The 19,785-nt window shown below is 49.3% G+C and overlaps 1 protein-coding gene across 7 annotated transcripts in view; it reads left to right on the top strand.

The window, feature by feature from the left end:
* The first annotated feature begins 409 nt into the window (after window positions 1-409).
* osp (myosin phosphatase Rho interacting protein outspread) overlaps window positions 410-19,785 on the top strand; it is a 227,667-nt gene continuing 208,291 nt past the window's right edge. For 3 of the 7 annotated variants that reach the window (XM_076371818.1, XM_031984787.2, XM_031984788.2), the window contains exon 1: window positions 411-2,608. In XM_076371818.1, the coding sequence (XP_076227933.1) occupies window positions 2,468-2,608 (141 nt within the window). In that variant the 5' untranslated portion in view covers window positions 411-2,467. Of the gene's footprint in view, window positions 2,609-19,785 lie in introns of all 7 variants that reach the window. The other 4 variants (XM_031984785.2, XM_031984786.2, XM_031984790.2 and 1 more) reach the window with 3 other exon arrangements.

A 19,785-nucleotide genomic window follows, 5' to 3' on the forward strand; every position in this document is an offset into this window, starting at 1 on the left:
CGTACACACAATTGGCCTCCATGTCACAACTTTTCATGTGCAGTCTTATATAGTTCAGTAGTTCTAGCGGTGTCGGTATTTCAGAACAGTAGCAGAAAAATACATTGTATGCACAGTCTGTAGATACCTTAAGTCTGTGCTCAAATATTCGTAAAGGGTTCTAACTTATTGACGTTTCCAAGTACCGAACAACCAGTGTAAAGTGGTTGCAGAAAATTCATCAAAGATGTCGCCAGAAAAAACTTGCGTGCAAGACGTAAAACAGTACATTCCATATATCGTTGGACATCTCTTTACCAACTGCGATTCGTACCGTCCACATTTTATGTTTATCATACAATATTACTAATTTATTCCAAACTGAAATATTCCGCTACTAGACAGGTGCACGGTTAAAAGATTATTTTAAGCAGCACTATGCATAAGAATATCATATTTAGTTCCTAGTTGTCCAGTGGAAGGGGGCGGGTCTCACTCGCGCTGTATCGAATTCGCGTTTCAGTCGTCGGTTGAACATTTGAAAAAATCGCGATAATCCAACGGTTCGAATCGAGTAACGCGTGAAAACGGTGACAAAAGAGAAACGCGAAACGGCGTATTGAAATTCAGAAGGCGGCGCTGCGTGTTTCGCTGACGGAGAAAGGGACTAGTTGCGCGGTGGCGTAGTCCGGGGCCTGGGCGTGCGTGCTGCGGTCGATCGAGCGAGAGTGAGCGCTGCGGACGGCATAGAGGCCGAGTTAAACGGGCCAGATCGCAGATGGACGTCCGCGGGAGCGTTCTGTCATGGAGAGCGCGACGCGACGTGTCGTTAAGTGTGCTCGAGTGTCGTCGTCGTGCTCGTGGTCGTGGCCATTGTCGTAATCGTCGCGTGTGCAGCGTTTCGGGCCGCGTCGTGGGATTATCGCAGTGACAGTCGACTAAGAGAAAGATAGAGAGGGAGCACGAGAGAGAACGGGAGAGCGTGAGAGAGAGGAAAAGAGACAGGCGGATCGTGGTGCTACTATCGATACATCGTGAACTGTGGCAGCCGAATAATTATATTGGAACCACGTCCCCCTGGATCCTGAGACGGATTCTCAAACTGGAAGTGAGAGCAGGAGACATAGAGATATAGTGATATACAGAAGGAAAGAGAGAGAGAGAGAGTGAGAGAGTGAGAGAGTGAGAGAGTGAGAGAGTGAGAGAGAGAGAGAGAGAGAGAGAGAAAGAGTGAAAGAGAGAAAGAAAGCCTTGGTCCTCCGTCGATCGACCAATCGGACGCACGTGCGTTCGATGTCCGGATTCGTCAAATAATCGATCGATCGGCGAGAACGATTTTGTCAGACGTATTGGTACGGTGCACGCGAGTGTCTCCCCATTAAATATCGGATCCGTGCGTCTCAGTGTGTCACGTTCGATCCACGTGCTGTTTGGAACACGGCTGAAGGATTGTCAACAAGAAGCGCGAACATACGAGCAGAAGGGAAACGGGGAATAGTCACCTACTGATCGGACATCGGAACTTAGCGTTCTGCCGCCGGAGTGACGACACTGGTGCACACGCGTGCTTCCGGTCCGCGTGACACGAACGCGTTTTGTAAACACGCCGCGTCCTCGGCCGTTACCGCACGAAATTCCGGCGAAACTATTGCGCCGCTTTGAACCCAGCCAGCTGTATGTAAACAAAAAGTTGTGTCAGCCCTCGAGTGGTCTCTCCGGGCGTTATCAGGTACAATACTTGGAGAAGGATCAACACAGATCGCGGACACCGATAAATCACGGAATTGATTGGGTGTGACGGTGAACGGACCCGACTGGAAAAGTGAGATCCGTTCGCGCCACGGAACGAGAGAATACGAAATCCTGTTAACTCGATCCGTTAACGTAACGGGCACCAATAGTGGCGGCTGCTGCGGCTGCACGGCCACTGCTCGACCGGCGTGTACGTACGAGCCAACCCAGACGGAATCGCGCATAGACCGAAAGGCGATTATTTGGTGACGCATTTGTTACACGACAACCGAAGGACACGGGGAAACGGAAGTGGAACCGGGAACGCGGAGTTGACCCCTTGAGAATCAGCCTTGAGCGCCCGGGTATGGCCAAGTTCTCGAGACGTACGCTAACGCATCGAGTATAATAAAAATATCCGTCGTCAGGCATGAAATACAATAAACCGCAGTATCAAGTTCTGTAAATGTTCGATTCCCTTTGAACAGTTTTGTTGCTCGAAACGATTGAAATTTGAAATATAAGCCGAGCCTTAAGGGGTTAAGGTTGTCGGTTCGTGGGGTCACCGGTAGAGTGGGGGTAAAAGGGGTGGGGGCGAGAGAGAAAGAGAGAGAGAGAGTGAGTGAGTGAGTGAGAGAGAGTGAGAGAGAGAGAGAGATTGAGAGATTGAGAGAGAAAGAAAGCGAGAGAGATAGTGAGTGAGAGAAAGAGGTGTACGATGCTGTCCGGTCGTCGCGGTTAATTCGCACGTGTCGCGATGTCGGCCGGCACGGCGGGCGTCCGTGGCACCGGCGCCGAGTGCAGGAAGTTCGCGCCGAACATATTCAACAAGAGCAAGTGCAGCAGCTGCTTCAAGCAGAAGGAGGAGCACAGCGCGGAGGCTCTGGAATGCAACAGGGTGAGTTTTGCTTGATGGACTCTTACCGTCTCACTCTTTCGTGCGGCGATGTGCGTGCGTTGCGACTCTGTTGTTCCTGTCTTGCTCGCTTACCGGTGAACCGCGCGTGCTCCGTCTCGCCCTCGCTCCCGGCGACTTAACCTATACGCCGTTCCTCGTCGCACTCGCGCGAATCACGGGCTAAACTGTTTAGACGGGGAAAAATATGCGGTTCGAAAGGGTATCGCGACCGAGATTTTGTCCTTCGGGGTTGTTTTCCGGGATTCCAAGGTCACCCGGGTCATCTCGAAAGGAACTGCACATATGTAATCATTGCAACGTTATGGATAATTGAACGATGGATTCATCGTTAATGCGAACCTTTAGATTGCCTTTGGGCACCGGTCTCTTTGAAACGATAATCTAACCTAAATGAATAACCTGTATAGGTACTTAACAACATTGAATTGAAGCAATGAAACATTATCCTGGAATATTGTATTAATCGTCTGGAATTTTACCTGAAGGTTAACGTATAACGTATCTATAAGTTTTCATTTGTATCGTTTAAAATCTTTTTAAACAAAGGAGATAGGTGACTTTGAAATTTTGGAAAACGCAGTCACGACTGAAGTTTTCTTTGCGGCAGTGTTAAGGTCTGAGGACTAAATGAGTTTTTTTCCTGTAAATTGGGTGGTATCCTTGAAAGCAACAGGGACATTTTAGGTTCTAATCTTAGATGACTCACCCTGTATATGCCGTTCTCGTCGCGCTCACGCGGGTTGCGTACCCGGTCCATCGCACGACCGGGCATTATTTTCTCTTTGTTGCTCGTCCCTCGAATTCCTTGGCCTCCGCTACCCGTGATCGGGACCGGGCTTGGGAAGGACGTAGGTCCTGCAGGCAGAGACACGTCGATGTTATGTAAGACGAGCGTGTTGTCGGCGAACGCGATTAGTAAATACACGCAGTCGCTTGCACATCGCGAATTCTCGCGGTTCTGCATCCTATCGGTGATTTTAATACTGTTCTCTTCCTTGTATCCTCGAATCGTTTTAGTAAGAAATTGCTTTATTATTAGCTCCAGAGAAAGGGACTAACTAGGAGCAGTTAGAAGATAGGAAGGAACTTACTTATACCGTGCTTTGGTTCACCCTGTAATTGAAGTAATCCACTGATTGTTAGCTCATTAAGTCCCAATTATTTAAGCAGAACAACGTCCATTTGGCGACAAGTATATATTCAACGTTAAGTTCAGCTCGAATTCTCGAATCGTTGCGAAACACATATACTATTTACAGATTTTAATTTCGTAATCATAGGAATAGGATGTCGTAAATTTTACTCCGTTCTTCGAAGAAAAAGCGTTACAACCCTTTAAATTTACGAAACGATCACGAAAGTGTATTTTAAGAGATCATTCCGTTACGATGCTCTCCAATGGGTCACTGAACTCATCTCGGGGAACATAAAGTTCCTTTCGAGAACAGGAAGGTGACCTTGAAATGTCCTTGAAGTTGTTGGATGCACTCATTAAATAACGCTTATCGTTGAACGGTAAGAATGCGAGTCGCAAAATTTCGTCGGGACTATCGATAGAGGAGAACAGTCTCCTGGCTATTAGTAGTTTATAAATAAAACGCGCGTAAAAATGGCGCCTTTACGTTTGGGGGACATAAATACCTCGCAGGGAACGTTCCAGAGCGAGAGAGAACGAGAGAGAGAGAAGGAAAGAAAAAAAGAAGACACGAAGAACCTTTGCCGTGTGGTTTTCTTTCTTCCCCGTGGTTTTTATTTACAACGGACCTGGCCAAGCCGCGGCCGATGAGCAAAATTGCCTCGTAAAAGGCGGGGGGTGTAAAATAAAAGCGTTAAAAATCAATTCACGCTGCGTATCGTACGGTACCGGGGAATGGCAGCCCGGGAATGTATATATATGTTAATATCGCGGAACGGTTCTCCGTTTAAAGTCCGTCCGATAAGTCGATATCGTCTCCTTTGTCTTCGCTGGCTCCGATATTCTCGCGTTTACTTGATCTCTCGCGATTACGCTCCCGGTCCCACGCGTGTTCTTCTTTTCTCCTACAGCGGAATAAGGTTTAGTCATTTTTTTCTGCCTCCACTCGTCGAATGTTACCATCCAAAAGGCAGTCCGCCATCGTTTCTTTACAAAAAATTAATTCACCTGGTTTCCTGCGGATTGTCGTAACGTTCGCGCAACGACCACGGTATTTGCTAATGGCGGTCTCCAAGAAACATTGCGTGGTAATGCTGTTATCAAACGTTTAACCTTTACGAAATGCGTGAATCAGCGGTACGACAAGTATATCATCGATGGTTCTCTGAACGAACCGTTTAATGATAAAGCAAATCTAACGTACTTCGAATAAAATTCTGATTCGAGAAGATGAATGCGAGGAGACTTCCGTGTTAAGATCGCTTCCAAAATCTATGGTCCCGTGTTCACCGTCGGATATCTATCCCCGCGATCGTTCACGAACCCCTAAATCACGTTCCGTTCACGGTGGGTCACGGGAACGGGTTGCCGAAAGTCATATTTCGTCGGATTTTTTCTTCCGGGGCGGGCGAACTCGTGGGGTTCACAATGGGACACGTTCCCCGCGGTTTGCGCCGTTGCAAATTTCGGAATGTCGGCAGCCTTGCGACCTGTTCTCGGTGCATTCCAGCAGTCTTCTCTCACAAGCACCCCTACAACAGGGCCCTTTCGAGAGTTGTTGGCTTGTCGGCTTTCGCCTGTATGCGGTATCTCTGTATCGGTTTATTCTCCTTCTTTCTCCGTCTCGCGCACCGCGTCTCTCGTCGACTTCGCTCCGCAAACCGTCCCTCCTCTTTCCCACTCCCGTTTTCTCTCGCTCTTCCTCGCCTGCTCCCGTTCCTCTCCTCTCGTCCCGTCTCTCTCATGGCACCGGTGTCCCCCATATAACCGCAAATAACGAATGCATACGCAATCCAACCTTCCTTTGCTTCTTGGTCGCACGGTTCTTCGTCTCTTGGCTCGTAATTTGACGAGGAAAGCCTCGAATCGAAGGAATTTGACCTTTCGCAATCTTTCTCGCGGACCTCTACCCGCGGTCCGTTCCCCGTGCGGCTGATCGTGTTCTCGCGGAAGTCGGATGCATCCCGTGGGCATCGATCGTGGAACGGAAATGCGGCTATGATGCTGTCTAGCCAATTTTTTGGGCTGATCTGGATTTCTTCGGGCGTGCGCCGTGTCTGACGCGTTCTTCCTGCAAGGAAAGCTTCTCAAATACTGCTCCCCGTGTATTGGATCTCCCAACGCGAACAATAGGAGGATGTTTGCGATTTATGACCCAAATGAGAACTTATTAACGAAGAACAAGCTCTGACGCTCGTTATCTTGCTGTCGTTTAATTATCTTACAATTTTCACGCTACCCTTATCTTCTAGATTGCCCTCAAACCATCGAGAAACGACTCGTCCTTTAATTCCTGTGATCAGTAGCTCGCTTCCCGTCTCGATTCGCCTTTCGTTGCGCTACGAGAAAGTGATCAAAAGTAGCCAATTCTCTCGCCAGCTCAGCATCGAACGAGGAACGATCGATAAAAGGGCCCGAGCTGTTGTGCGTACACGTTGTTTTCTGGCCGAAGAGGGATGAGAACAGGGCCCGCGGGCCACGTTGCGCCTGACCAGCCATTATCGGTCCGTGGCTCCGTATTTTCTGTCCGATTACTTCTTCGTGAGCGCCTCGGTAAGTGGCCTTCGAGAAATAATTTCCTGGGCCGAGCGAGCGACCAGAAAGAGAGGGGGGCTCTCGCAGCCCCTGAAATTTTGATCCGGTGAAATGATCTCGGGATGCCTTACGGTACCGTCCGCCGGTGAACACGTTCTTCGCGAGCCTCGGGATGCGCGTACGTGTTTTCGCTGTCGATTACAAGGCTGCGCGTTCTGATCACGCGAGAGAGACCCGACGAATGCCCGGTTGAGCGTCGCTCTTGCGTACGTCTCAATCACAGAACGCGACGAGGCCTCTCGGTAAACGATCCGAAATCGTTTTCAGAGTTCAGCCTGGATTTCAGACGTCAGGGGTCTTCTTTCTCCTCTCTCAAAGCGCAGACTATAAAATTTCGAAGTTAGTGAACTATATTTGTTAGACGTATCGTCTTTCACGAAGTGTTCAATCGTCGAAGCGATTATCTCTACGCGAAACGATCGAGGAGGTTCATTTTCAACTGTAGAAAGTCGGAAACATAGAAGTCGCGTAGAAAGTCGACTTTATTTCTTGCGCTTCGATGCTGCGCGCGGTCTCCACCCGGAGATCGTACATCTCTAGAGAACTCTGTATACAGTATTCTCAGTTTAAGTGCTCTCCGATCGGCACCGATAGCGAGTCTAAAACGAGATTTCTTGAGTAATCGTTTACTTTTTCCCCGTTGAAAGCAAGAGTGCGAGAAGAAACAAGAAATAAAGCTTTCATACCGTGCAGTTCAACGTGGTAGCCGTGAATGTAAGCTATCCTGCTTGGGAAGGTTAGCCGAAGCGGTGACCAAGGTGTTACCGCGTTTTCCCCCGCCTCTGATGGTGTTCACGAACCAACTTCCGCGGGTTATAATTTAACGGCGTCGTCGAAAAGGGGTGAGAGAGGAGGGCCGTGTTTCGAGAGGCGCGAAGGAAGTATCAAGATCGTCGGGGCGATACGTCATACGCACACCACCGCGGATAACAGTACTTCGCTTATGGCCGGCGTCGTAAGCAAAGTAAATATATGCGGCTAACAATGGACAGGTTACGGTTGACCGGTCTGCAGAAATATTGTCCGAGCGGCCGGGTACGGGCACCGGCGCACAGCCAGACTAAATTTGCCCGTTCTCGGCGTCGACGAGCCCAAAATTCTTGCCGCGACTACCTTTTGCATACTGATGCCCTTTAAAGCGACGCCGTGTCGCGCTTCGGCTCCGTGATTCATGTGTGAACGGTGCTTTAACGCGCTTGCAAAATTGTTGAAGAATTCCCTAACAGTCTGTACTTACGTCGGGAGGAATCTTTATGGATTCTGCATCTTTAAGGTCTGTTCTATGTCATTTGCGGAACCTGCGCGCTGTTCCATGATGTTCTTCTTTTTATCGCTGGAAAAGCTGAATCATGTTACGGTCTTCTAGTTACAGCTAGATACTAGATCAGGACATCTAGACTGTTCTAGATTATTCTAGACTATTTTGGACTATTTTAAATTATTCCGTATTAGTTCAGTCTATTCTAGATTATTCTGGACCAATTTAGACTATTCTAGATTATTGTAGACCATCTGAGAGAATCGTCAAACTCACCACCACTCTCAGCACAATCTCTCGCTTCTGTAGAATACTCTCGGGAACAATTCGCGATGAACACTTAGGTTTAATCAGGGTTTGTTGCAACTGTGAAGAAGTCGAGGATGCAAAACTTCGAGACAAGAAGATTTGTTTCCTCGGGGAAGAACGATACGCCAGCTAACCACCTGAAAACCGTCTACATAGTTAAGTAGGCAGGATGAAATATCATAGCCACAAAGTAGCTGCAGTGAAGTACTGCGAAGTAGATACAGTCAGGTTGAAGGAACTTTGTTCCGCGAGGTACTATCTGCTTCGAAGTACGCGTGGCTGTTCCTTCCACAACGCGGACAGGCAGTTGAGGCTTTTTGCGATGTCGTGTCGCACGACACGACCTTTCTGTGAAGCGAGCTCGATAACGATCTCTATTGCCTGTCCGCGAGATCATCAATAATTTGCCGTGACTACGGCGAAAACGACGACAGGGCCTTTTTTCGCGCGATATTTATGCCCGGCTGGCACGCAGTTCGCCGAGTTACCGACGTCGCAGTCCGCCTGTACAGATAATCATCGAATTATAAATTGGTCTCGAAACGTTCAACTTTGTTGAGGCGTTCCGTGACGGTACCTCCGCGTTTCACCGCAGCAATTGCAGAAATAACAGACTCGACGCGGTTGTCTCCTGCCTTGACGGGCTCCTAGCTCCTTTAGACCCGGGGATCCAATCATTCAGGACTCGATTCCAATGGAATCATTATGGTAATAATACGAACAATGTCTTGCTAATGCCTTGAAAAGATCCGCATTCATTTTGCTCGGAAACTACAGATATCTAAGCAAAGAATCCCGGGACCCCACGAGGATCTAGTACCGTACCATCATCATTTAGACGAACCCACGTAACAAATGAAATGTTGACATTCGTTGAAGCGTTAAGAGATCCTGGCACGCATCTTTCCGACTTCTCGGTTTATTATTTATCTTCGCGGATGAAGAAAAGAACGAAGCCCTAGGCGCCCCGATGTAAATGTCACGGGAGCGAAGGAGAGACCAAAGAGCGCAGAAAAATGATAAACGGAAGGTCCGCCAGGGCGTAGCAAGAAGAAGAAGAAGAGTCGTCCAGGTAAGCAGTCGGTCTCCTTCGAGGTCGCGGCTACGTAGAAACCGCGTTACCGGGAACAGAGAGTTCTCGTTAAGAGGAACACCGTAAATGTAAAGTCGACTGGTGCGGATCGCTCATTGACGGGAACGCGGTCCGGGTTTTCCTGGTAAGCGACTACCACCAGCCCATTCAAACCTTTTATTCTCCGTCGAGGGGCAGCAACTATTTCGTAATTGAAAAAATTCGATGCCTTTCCCGTCTAAAGGCTTCAATCGAACTTTATTGAAGCCTGGATCTTAATTGTACGCAGCGGTGTTAATTGTTCGAGGAATCGGTCTACGAAACTCCGACACTGAACAGGGGCAAAAAGGAAGAGCCTTTCTGAAAGAACGGTAATGGCCGGCGAATTTTTCTCCGGCCAGTTCGAAGGAGACCGTCTGGCCTGTGGATCGCGGGAATCAGCGAGGATCCTCGGATCGGCCGGAGGCGATTGTCGAGCGACGTTTTCAATGAAGTCCTTATAAAGCGGAGTGCCGCGCTTCTATGGCGAAACTGACCGCGGAAAAACGGCTCGGTCCGAAGGAAAGCGGTTGGGGCCGGTCCACCGCGTTTCCCAGATTCGATTAATCGCCGCAGGCCTCTATATCGGATGAATGCACTGTGCTGCGTCGCGTTGCGCCGGCTCCATTCACTAGGAACGCGACACGCCGGAGAGCTTTCGTTGAGTTGTAACGATCGCTCGCTTCGGCTACCGGGCGTCTCTTTCTCCTGCTGTCCCTGCCCTGGCCGACTCTGCCCTGCCTCGCCCGCGTGCGGTATACCGTTACAACTGGATATGCCCTGGCTTCGCGATTTTCTGCGCCGATCTTTTTGCGATCGCGCGTCTCAACTTCGTCCGGGGGCAACGGAGTTCGAGATCAACGATTCATAACGACCAGACCGTGCTGCTGCGATTCGGACGGCGTCCCGCTAATGGATCCCCTCGCATACTGACGGCTGAAATTTATCCGGCGAAAGGCGTTCCTCGCCAATGGACGGCTCTTATTTTCTCGAAACCCCGATTTCGGGGGAGATGATGGTATCGGGGAGCGCTTCTGCCGGTGTTGGCTTATAGAAGTGCATGCGAGCGGAAGCTCGAGGTGATAGGTCGAGGACGGTCAGCTCGACCCTTCGTTCATGAAAGGCGCCAATCGAGTTCAAGCAGTTGCGATTGCTTTTGATTCGCACGATTGATATGATCGTGGAATTTTCGTTAATCCGATTTTCGTGGATCTCGAGCGCGACGCTTAACGGCAGTATTGAATGAAACGCAATTAACAGATTTCGTTACGTCCCGAGGTAGCAGCCGTTAAATTCTTAATAAAAACATCGTACAACATTTTCTCGGTACCACCGGCGCGAGATATATAAGTTACACCGTGTTTAACATTCAAATGCTGCAATAAATACCGCTCGATCGCGTGTAATCCCGACGCGGAAGTACCAATTGATTAAGCGTATCGTTAGATAATTAACTTGAACGACCATACGAATCATCGAGGCGCGACTCGGTCGCGTCGCGTGTATCGCGATCGCTTCGGTAGCCGTGGATGTGGATACCGATCGGTGAATCTCATGCAAGGAGGAATTTTTTGCCGGGAAAAACCGACGGACGCAGGGATCCAATTTAACACCCATCCACGCCAGGAAACGTATTTTACGACGCTGAACGGGGCGCGCCGGTGTGCCTCTATCCGGTCGATTTAGAAAAATCGAGGAGACTTAAGGATGAAACCGGAGGTGTGGGGAAAGTGGACGCGTCTCATCCTCGGGTCTATCCATCTTTTCCAGGGAGAGACTCATAAGCGATCTCGAGACCGTGGAGAAGTCGTCCTTTCGTAGGACCCCCGGCCGATGATGGATGGCGAAACCGCGGAGAAAATAAAGCGGCCGGCCGGTTCGGTTCGGCTCGTAGCGACGCGTTATCCTCTCGTCGCGGAATCAGCGTGATATTTCGCGTTCTGCCGGCGCGTCGTCACCAACGCTGCCGCTATTTATCCTCCCGGCAACCTCTGCTGCTTCCCCTGCTGACCACCGGCAATTAGCCTCACGGTCACGACAAGGACATCCACTTCGTGATAGGCTAAACACAGGTCGGCTACTCTATGAGATAGTGCCTACCGATCGGGGGCGCTCGGTACCTGCCGGATAATTTGTGATCGTTGCTGATCGCGGGCCCCACGATCCTCCTCTTCCACTTCGTCCTCCCCTTCGCCCTCTTCCTCCGCCTTCGCCGTTTACTCTCTTCGTCCGCGGGAAGTCCATTGATGGCTCGCTGATTGAGCCCCATCACGATAGTCGTGGCGTTCTCTTTGAAAGAAGTTTTATTACCCGGTGCCATTTTTCAAGGCTAGCGAAATTGTGGATACTGGATCACCGGACTGGAATCCATGGGACTGCGCCGATTATTTAGCCGTTCTATTAATGACTGGGGACGACGATGCAGGAATTTGTTTTACTTTCCGGAGCGAGCGAAGGGAGGAGTCAAGCTTTCCAGCAGTATTTCAGCTAATTTGATCCAACCATAGTCAACTAATTCCATCTATTAAACCGAGGCGTGCCGTTTATGCTTCGCGTGAGCAATCTCTTTGCAGAAAATACTGCGAGTTTCTTATTTATCCTACGAGGGATTCTCGATCGCGCGCATCAGCTTTCCGCGTGCACAGATGTTCGAACGTAATTCAACGTTGTTCCGTGTGTCTTGAATCTTGTACCAGCGACGTTAAGGATTCGCCGATCGGCGCGGGAAAGGTTCCAGCGCGAAAAGGCGAGTAGTAAAATACCGCGGATAACGCGGTGACTAGTCGAACCGAACAAATTTCCGATGGCGATCTCGGGGCGGAATAGTTCCGAGGGGGACGGGGCGTTGTTCTCGCACGGACAATTACACGGACGAGGCGGGCGGCGAGTCGAATTCAGCCTGTTTTGCATCGATACCGGTTCCCCGCTAGGTATCCCGCGATTAACGCGTTCTTTACGATCCGGCGCGGTGCTCCATACGTCCGCGGAACACGTGCGCCACGAGAAATAATCGTACATTTATGCTCGGCCACGGATTGGATAACTCATCAGGCAGAAAACCGAGCGTGCGCCGCTACTATAAGCACTTCCCAGCGCCGATTTATAGGTCGATGAAGTTCGATCGGTCCGCGGACCGGTGATTATCTGTAATCGAACGGGCATAACGTAGTGCCAGATCTCGTTTTCTTGATACCACCTCTCTGTTTCTCGTTTATTCTGCATATCATCTATCTCGCGCGCTCCTCGTCGCACTTCGTCGCGTTAGGGGACGTCTGGTGTTTACGTTGAGACATAACAGACCCCGCGACTAACAAACTTTCACGTTCCCTAGCCATGTGCCCGCTTTACTCGACTCCCAGATGATACTGTGCTCCGTGCCCTTTTTTTGGATCCAGTTTACGTTTTCCAGCTAGAAAATGTAAACTCAGAGTCTAGGTTTACGTTGAGAAACTTCGTTTTGGAGGTTTCCAGAGCTGTTACGGTGAAAATTGCATCTGCACCGAGAAGTATAGACCTGTACTGACCCTTGAATGATTAACGTTATTGCCGTGATATTTTGTACCCGTCGATTCCCTGTGTGATATCGATCAATCGATCCAAGTGGAATTCTGAAAAAATGCAATAAGAGGAAACGAATCGATGCTAACGTCCTCGCTGCGCCTTGAAGTTTGCGGAAAGGAAGCAACGATCTCGTATGGATGTGGCGAAGCTCTTCACATTTCATGCTCCGCTACTTCGCCATATCGAAATTGAAGTTTCAAGGCAGAAGGCCTCGAAGTGCCTCGGATAATTTCAGCTCGTACGAGCCTGCGGTTCGCCGTCGACTCGAGAAACGATTAGAACGAGTTATTCCCCGGCTACGTGGCGGGGGATGAAGTGTTCTCCGCGATAGGTCACTCCCAAGATCATAAAAGCCCACGGTGTATCTCTGTTTTCCGTTGGACCTCAGATCTTATCCCGACCTTGCCGTCGGTGTATAAGCGATTTATAAATAATGTATGGCCGTTTATTTATACGCGCGCGCGCGCGCGCGTACGTGCGCGTAGTCCTGCGCGAAGTGGACCGTGGAAGGAACGATCGAGCAAAAAGGATGGAACACCGGGGTACACGCGGGGGCAGGGACACAACGTGGATCGCCCGTATTCGTTTCGGTCGGACGTGATTCATTCAGATGTTACGTTGGTGCGCGCTCCCTTTAAACCGGTCAACCGGCGCGGGCGCGATTCTGCGCGGCATTTTCGACCGAAATAACACGCGACAGCTATTGGCCTCTCGTGCGAGAGGCTACCTTCGCTCTTCAATATCTTTTTTCCCGTTCTCCTTCCTTCCTTCGCGTCGTTTGCCTCGAACACACCGTGTATCCACTTATTCCTTACCCTAATCGATAAATCAGTGAAATCCGTTTGCCAAGACTTTGAGAAATTTTTTCAACTCTTCACATCGAAAATTAGAATTTCTACTTATTCGTGTGAATGTTTCATACGAGTTCTTTCAAATGAATCTTCGAAGATTGATATTAGACAGTAACTTGTTTTACCTTCAACCTATCGGATGCCGTGCAACCAACCTTTCTTAAACACTTCCGACGCGTTGGAACTGGGAAAGGAACTTCGTAGTAACGTGTATTCCTTCGCGCTTCATCGTCGGATCTTCGTTATCGTTTGGTCCGGTTTTTAGCGAGCGTCACGGGTCAAGAGCATGTAAGTATAGTCGCGTGCGCGCGCGCGGGCAACCGCGGAGAAACCGCGCGGCGTCGATGGTACTCGCATTTCCAATGGTCAATCGTCCAAGACGGGAGCAATTTTTACGGCAAAAACGTTCACGCTTCCATGTGCCCCGAGCGGGGACGTCCCTTCCCCCATTCGCGGGACGGTTTTTCGCGTCATTTGCGGTTCAATGTAAGCTACTACCTTCGCCGTAATGACTCATCCTGCCAGCGAAAAGTTGATTCCCGGCCTCTCGCACCGTGGCTGGTATCAGACGACAATCCGGCTCACGGGTACCGTAATGCACGCAAGAAAGGGCCAGACTTGATTTTGCGCCGAGGGGTCTTTACGACCCGATGGACCCGACCGAAATCATCAATGAGCCGCTCTGGGATTGGCTTGACCTGGCCTGGCTCGCCTCTGCATCGAGCCGAGAAAAAGACAGAACGGAATGGTGGATGATGTTCGCTGCGACTGCGGTTTCATCGAGGAACCACGGCTCTTTACGAAGATATGGATCTACGTAAATGTATTCACGAAAAGTGTAATCCGTTAGAAATCTGTTTACCATTTGATCCTAGAATTTCAAAATTATTTCGGATATTTCATTGTACCACCAAATGGCCAAAAGTGCTGCAAGCGTACGTAATTTGCAGTTCGCTGATCACCTTAACCAGCGAATTTTTATAGAAATATCAGAAATTTTCATAAAACATATGGTTTCATTTTGATCCATCGATCTTAAATGCGGATCTTCTAGAATATAGGCTAATATCGGTTTCTGTGATCTTCCAAGCCCAAATTCCTGTTTTCTAATAGTTTACGAAGCAACAAGTGTTCCACCGAGTTAAAAGGTTCCGTTTATATTTTTCATTGGCCTGGTAGAAAGACGATGATCCTTTCCTGCCGCTTTCCGGATCCAAAGCGGAATAATGACGCATAAACAGGTTCTCAAGCCTCATCGGGGACTCGGCGGTTCGACGTATTGTCTGACACCGGGTCAGCCCAGTTTCTTATACCTCGCGCGTTCGATCATTCATTCTCACGTTCCTCTTTCCCCGTTTAGTTCCCGCGGGAGACGCGGCGGCTCCCAATTCTAATCTTCCGGGCCGTCGAATCCGCCGCGCTGGCTGTCTGTGCCCGGTCAAACCGCGGAGTCGCGTGGGAGCCAAGAACTTTCCACCTGTCCTCGATCTTATCTGCACCGTGCGGCAAGAAGTCAGCCCGAGACGCGCCGCTTTACACCGCGTGCACGTGCATCGCTATGAATGGCACGATGTGCGCCTCCGAATCGTTCTTGTCTCTTTCATTAAAAGAATCTCTCGGTTCTTCGAAATTAGAGCGAGAATTAATCAAATTTTTTCCATACGTTTTCGGACTCTTCTGTGAGTTAAAAAGGAGGATTGAGACAAATGTCCTCGATTAACCATTTATTCAGCGTTATATACATTAGCGTTAATTGATTATACCACCGATGCGATTCGGCGATTACCAAACTCAAAATTCTTCTTGGAATGATGAAACACAGGATGATTCATCAGACCTGCGTTAGCTACCGGCTACTCAGGAACTGATTTTTCTATTTTTTCCCTCGCCGTTTCTTATATTCCCATAAAAATTCTAAACACTTCTACATCTACTTCTGTTTCGAAGATGAAACATTTACGTGAAAATATTGTGATACTGTAGCGGCAACAAATACAAACATTTTGGTAGCTAACACAAGGGTTTATCGCGACGAAGCGACTATCCGGTGGAGAGGCCACGGACACCGCGAGGGCCGCCCGCTTTCTCCAATTTGTCATCGGCGTACGGTCGGCGATATTGCGATATTAATTAATCTTCCTTGGCGCGCGCGCGCGTGCAGACGCTCTTGCCCTCCATTCACACTAGTCGGGACCCGGTAAACACGAGGGGGCTGCTAGCGATCATCCACTCTCCCCGTGCACGCGCGCACAGCTATGAACGCTCGCGTTTCATCGTTCCAGATAAGATCCCTTGGAGCAGGTGGAAAGTCCTGGCCGTTTCGCAGGGGTCGTCCCCTGGTTTTTGGACCCTCCTTTCGGGTTGTTTTCATGAACACGATGCTTCCTCTTCTTCTGTCAACGATTCGAGGGCGATAATAACAAGATTTTATATAGTTTCACGAATAGCGTTGTTCTTTCATGGTTACCTTGAACGCGGAATATGAATATTCACATTTATTTTCTATCATCTATGTATTTGCCAGTGTCTCTGGATATTCCATTGAACCCGAAGACGCTAAATATCGTAGTAGTTTCCATGATAGAGGAGGATATTAGAAGGAATCACGACATCTTGGGTGTTTAGCTATTTACGTCCAGAAGATATTGGTTTGATAGACGTCTTAGTTGAAGAATGATCATCTTAGTCTACTAAGAATGGTAGAAGAAGCGCTCGCTGTCGTTGAACCGGTAATCATCAAAGACAAGCTTCTTTCCATGATTTACCCCGGTCAGTCGATACAAACTAAAATCACATTCGCAAACATAGTTTCTCCGGCTAGAACAGCTGATAAATAATTATCTACCTATCGTTCGAAACGCCACGCGCAATGGCGAGCAGACGACGGGAAGAACTATCGAGCGCGCGTTCCCAGGGAAAAGCCGGCGGATCGAAAAATCGTAACGTCGAGTGTGTTGTTTTTGCGATTGTAAACGCTTCGTCCGCGGCGTCCGAGATGAGAAAAATGGCATTGATTGCCCCGCAGAGAAAGGAGTGAACGAAGATCATTAGAGATGAAGGTTAATTGAATAGTCTCGGGAACATGTAATATTAAAAGCTGTTGAACCCCGGCGAATTATAACATTCGACGGATATTAACTCTGTTAACCGGATCCTTTTTTCGCGGTTCGCCGGGGGAAGAATATAAAACACAATCTCCGCGTCGATTCTTTCGACTGTGGTAGAACTAAACGGCGCAGGTGGAGAAGGGGAGACAGTGCAAACGATTGTCTGTCGATTCGATCCATAAAACTCTCCCGGCCGAGAGAAAGGAGAATCGAGAGCTCGATAAGACATCTTGGGTAGGGGTAATTAACGGGCAGAGAGAGATTATACCGGGAGGGAAAGAAGAAGAAGAAGAAGAAGAAGAAGAAGAAGAAGAAGAAGAAGAAGCAGAAGAGGAGAACAGGCGGAAAAAAGGGAAGAGCGCACGGGGAAAAGGGAGGAAAAAATAGAATGATCGATCGTAAAATTCGGAATGCAAAAATGAGATACGTACGATCGTTGATCCATCTCGGTAAACATCCCGCGGTCCACGATAAGCCCGAACAGGAAACGATTATGCAGCGATTCCGGCCCGTAAAAACTGTTCCAGAGGCTTTATCGCGGCGTGGAAGCGTATCGCGGACGAACCCCACGGTAATCTCCGCGTTAGTATCGACTATCGTCTCGTTTGAGAGCGCCCTTAAACAGGCCGGGTTATTAGAGAGTTCCGTGGTAGTCGTAACGAAGCGTTTCTAGTGCGCCCGTGTAATTCCTCGAGTCACGTATGATCGGTGTAGACGAGGTCTCTCTCCCTTTCTTTATATCTTTCTCTCCTCCTTTCTCCCTTTCCTCGGCCGTCTCCGCCACTCCTTCCCATTCTTACAGTTCTCTCCCTCCAGCTCTCTATCCCGGTGTCTTCTCGTCGTTTTGCTATGGTAGACACGCTCGATCCTCGCCCACGATACGCGTTCCCACGTGAGATCCACGACGCACACGTGTGCACGCCACGCACACGCACCTTGCGTAACACACGGCCGCGATTGTTCGCCGTGCGTGTCGCCGACGAACGGGTCGCGCGCGTAGGTAGACGAGTTGTCGAACGGACGACCGCGGCACGAAAATTCAACCGATTATTAATCGATTCACGCGCAATTAGCGAGCATTTGTCGTTGGTCGCGCTTCGGTCCCCGTGGTTTTTGCTTCTTTTGGCCCTTGAGTCGCGGTGGGTGATCCTGCGGGATGCTGGTGGTTCTTTATTTTTTTATATCATCGCGAGGAGAAGGATAGTTTCTTGTTATTATTGCGTTTACGATGTTGTACTAAGTGGTTATTTGCTTAAGGAATAATATTAATTTAAGTTTGTTAGAGGGTAGGCTTTTCAATACTAGAAGTGACGCGATAACCGACTTTAGAACGTCGAAGGTTAATCGCCTTTGGTCGAGTCCACGATCCTGAGAAATTCAATTCCGTTTAAGTTTCGTGTTTCACGAGATCGAAACAGGAAAAATCGAGGCGTATCTCGCCTCATAAAATTGCCGTTCGACCGAGAACATTGTTTCAGCCCGTGCAAACATTGTCGCGAGCAAGAAAACGTAACGCGGGGCCCATAAAATTCCGTGAGCGACAAGCCCGCGTCCACCACGCGTCTGCCATTTAGCGGAGGATATTAATTACGGTCCCGGCTTGTTAAACTAATCGTCGATTTAAACAATGACGGTATAACGCTAATTATGAGCCGGCCGTACGAGCGACAGTGTCGGTCAATGGCGGCATTAATCCGCCTTCGAGTAACTCCGGTCCCAATTTACGGCGGAGAGTCATCGGCGATCGCGGCGGCGGACGTCGACGACAGTCGATGGGGCCAATAAAAGTCACCGAGTCGTTAATTTACGTGCTCGTTTCCAACCGAGGCTAATTTGCCTCCTCTCGAAACAGAACGATTGCGCAACCACCCGACGAGGAAGCGACGTAGGCGTGTTGCACCGGTGCCTGCCTGTCGTAAAGTCACTCGTAAACGGTCCCGCGACGGCTATCCTCTCCGAGGAGGAAGAAGAGGGATCGTTCCCGCGATGCTCGTATATTTTTCATGAAAACTCCGTCGGAGACAAACGCCGACGATCGTTCGGCCGGCTCTTCCTGAAATTTAGTGGCAGGTGTCGAATCGTGAAAAAGGCATCGTAGTAAAAAGGAATTCCTTGACCGTTGTTGCGCCGCTTCGATGTCTTTTCGACATCGAAGATCGAGCGATAAAACAAACTCATCAATTTCATTCTCTCATTAGTCACTCGCGATGGATCTCGGTTTCTTGTAGTCCGTTTTCTTCAACAGATCACACCAACTTTTGTGATTCTTAACGGTGTGATATATGTTTTCGAGGAACTCGATGAAGACCCATCGTTGTTACTCTTTTCGAAAAGTTTCCTACGAACAGATCTATTAGAACACAATTTACTTCCGAAGATCGATGAAGAACACTAATCGTAAATATCGGAACTCCTTCCGAAGCTGAAGAATGTTCACCAGATGGTAACCGGCGCATCGTAGAAACGAAGAAACGGGAACGAAGCCGACTGCTAGGCGAAGATATACGGTGTCGAAACGCAGCCAGTGGGACTTTTCCCAGAAAACGATCGCCGGTTTCGTTCGAGACACTTGAATCTTATCTGCGATCGCGAGTGGGCAAGAAAACACGCGTCACCGTTCGATCAGCGGCGGCCGCCGTGTATTCCAGCCTTAATAATTTCCAAAGAAATCTCCACGCCTTTCTCTTGTCTTCGTCGAACGGGTCGCGCGGCCGATCAAGTGGAGCAGGAAGCGGCGCTGCCTGAGAAACCGTTTACCCAACAGTTTCCTGGCCCCGGCCTGGGACCGCGAATAATTTTCTGCGAGTCCGATTGCCGGCGATCTCTATCTGTTACCCGGGGAACGCGAATTTCACAACGACGAGCCTCTCCGCTCCGGGCTAGCCGCGGAAACCCGGGCAGATCGCTCGATCCTGCCGACGATCGATCGCTAACGGCTCCGATTCTCAGGATCTCGGAAGCTCGGGGCACCGGGAATGCCTGGACGTTTCGTATCGCGAGAAATAATTGCCGAAGATCTACAGATTTCGAGAAGAATCCTTCTCAAGGGATCCGGCTGATCGAGATCCTAGATCTTGGAACTTGGGGATTATAACGATTCGAGTGTTAGAAGGGCACAGACCATTGATTCTGCTAAGTACACGCGTCGAAACGACCCATTTCGGATTTCTTCTTTTACGATTGTGGGGAAGATGCAGGTACTTTTTTGAAGAGGCTCTGAAGTAAATTG

Source organism: Nomia melanderi, chromosome 11 (assembly GCF_051020985.1).
Source record: "Nomia melanderi isolate GNS246 chromosome 11, iyNomMela1, whole genome shotgun sequence".
Classification (NCBI taxonomy): domain Eukaryota; kingdom Metazoa; phylum Arthropoda; class Insecta; order Hymenoptera; family Halictidae; genus Nomia; species Nomia melanderi.